Source organism: Nicrophorus vespilloides, unplaced genomic scaffold (genome assembly GCF_001412225.1).
Source record: "Nicrophorus vespilloides isolate i.1.1-1 unplaced genomic scaffold, Nicve_v1.0, whole genome shotgun sequence".
NCBI classification, from domain to species: domain Eukaryota; kingdom Metazoa; phylum Arthropoda; class Insecta; order Coleoptera; family Silphidae; genus Nicrophorus; species Nicrophorus vespilloides.
Window position 1 is genome coordinate 1 of NW_017097064.1, and position 1,901 is coordinate 1,901.

Here is a 1,901-nt window from a genome sequence, read left to right on the forward strand (position 1 = left end):
ATTAGTTATACAATAGATGACAATAAATTGGTCGGACACGACAATTGACTTAAATAACAATCATTGACAATTACAACATTTGCAGTCCATAATTGCCAGCGCTATGGTCCTATACGGCACCATCGATTCCCTGATCGACTTCTTCAGTTTCACGGCTTGGATCTTCTACGGTGGCGCAATGTTGGCCCTCATCGTGATGCGCTTCACTAAACCAAACTATCCCAGGCCCTACAAGGTACCATAACGTCAACCACTTGAAGCCAATACTGATCATCCACTTTTTTTCTTGCAGGTGCCAATTATCATTCCAGTTCTGGTACTAGTGATCTCAATCTACCTGGTAATCGGCCCCATCATCGATCAACCAACCATCGAATATTTATACGCTGCCCTGTTCATCCTCGGCGGAATGGTCTTCTACGTGCCCTTCGTGCACTACAAAGTCAGAATTCCGTTCATGGGTAAAACGAAAAAAAAACCACCACATCAGAACCTTACAAATAACACTATTTACAATTTCAGATGGAATAACAGTCTTTTTGCAAATGCTGTTAGAAGTAGCGCCGACGACTTCGATGTTCGAGTAGAAAGTTTTTTGGCTGTAATCGAAGTGAAATTTAGTTGTTGTTGTTAAAATTATTTAATCGTCATGGTTACAAGTTTCTTATATATGTATATTTACAAGAGAAAAAAAGAGAGAGAGTGAGATAAAGAGAGAACGAAAGAGAGAGAGAAAAACCTTTACATAACTGAAAAAAACGGTGCTCCGAGGGAGTGAAACAAAAATTGAACATCAGTTGCACGAATCATTCCTTCCCTCGGGCCGCGGTCTCGACGCGGTGTGCAAACGCGTCTAAACCACACCAATTCTCCTTCTTCAAAGAACCAAAAATTACGAACACATATAGAAAGAGAGAAAGAGAGAGTAAAACTCAAATTTTACACGCATACAAGAAAAAATAAATCATCTTAAAGCAATACGTATAACCTTTTTGGATAAAAATAACGCATTTTGTTTGGTTTTTCAGTTCGGTTTTTCGGATCTTCTTCTTTATATATATAAAATAATAATACGTACGTTTTTTAACTAATCATTTTTGTGTCCTATTTTTTTTTGTTGTTGTTCACGTAACTCTTCTTTGAAAAAAAAAAAACGGAAAATAATAATAATCTGAAAAGTCTGAATTTTATATTTTTTAATAATGATAATATTAATATTGAAGTGATGCGCTTGTAACCATGCGAATATATTAATAATGATGATATATTTTTTATTAATGTAAAAAAAAAGATGAGAGAAAATGTAAATTGAAAAAAAAAAAAATACAAAAAAATAAATAATTAAAGTACACGCGGGGTGGATGAAGTTTCGGGGTAAAAATATGGTCCTATCATTCCTTGCCCCCAAACGCAATCGCCACCACCGCAGCAACCGTGAAATGATGATGGACGAAGAAGAAGATGATTTAACAGCTGGATTTCAACGGATCGGAGAGGGCGTTTTATAATTAATTTTTGTTTTTATTTTCATTATTTTTGTTAATTTATATATCTTATATAATGAAATGAAAAAAAAAAAACAAAACGAATTGCGAAGTTGTTACTGTTCTCTTCATTCATTCATTTATTTTTTTTTTAATTTGGTGACTTAATTTATTTATTATTTACTTTGTAAATATATACATGTATATATATATAAAAAAAAAAGAGGAAATAAAAGAAAAACATGTACCTGTTTTATATAATGAAATAAGAAGGTTGCCAACGTTTTGAAGAAAAAAAAAATAAATAAAAAAGATGAAACGAAGAGAGAGCAAAAAAAAATAATATATATAAAAACTAAAGTAATTTTGTTATATTTTCGATTTTAATAATAATTATTATTTTCTGTTGTTTCCTTT

General features: G+C 32.1%; 1 protein-coding gene across 1 annotated transcript; it reads left to right on the plus strand.

The window, feature by feature from the left end:
* Window positions 1–85: 85 nt before the first annotated feature.
* LOC108558803 (b(0,+)-type amino acid transporter 1-like) lies at window positions 86–863 on the plus strand (the record flags this gene model as incomplete). The annotated part of the gene is given in 3 exon segments (XM_017915834.1): window positions 86–235; window positions 293–461; window positions 523–863. Coding segments are annotated over 3 exon segments (366 nt in total). The 3' UTR covers window positions 588–863.
* Between the last annotated feature and the right edge of the window lie 1,038 nt (window positions 864–1,901).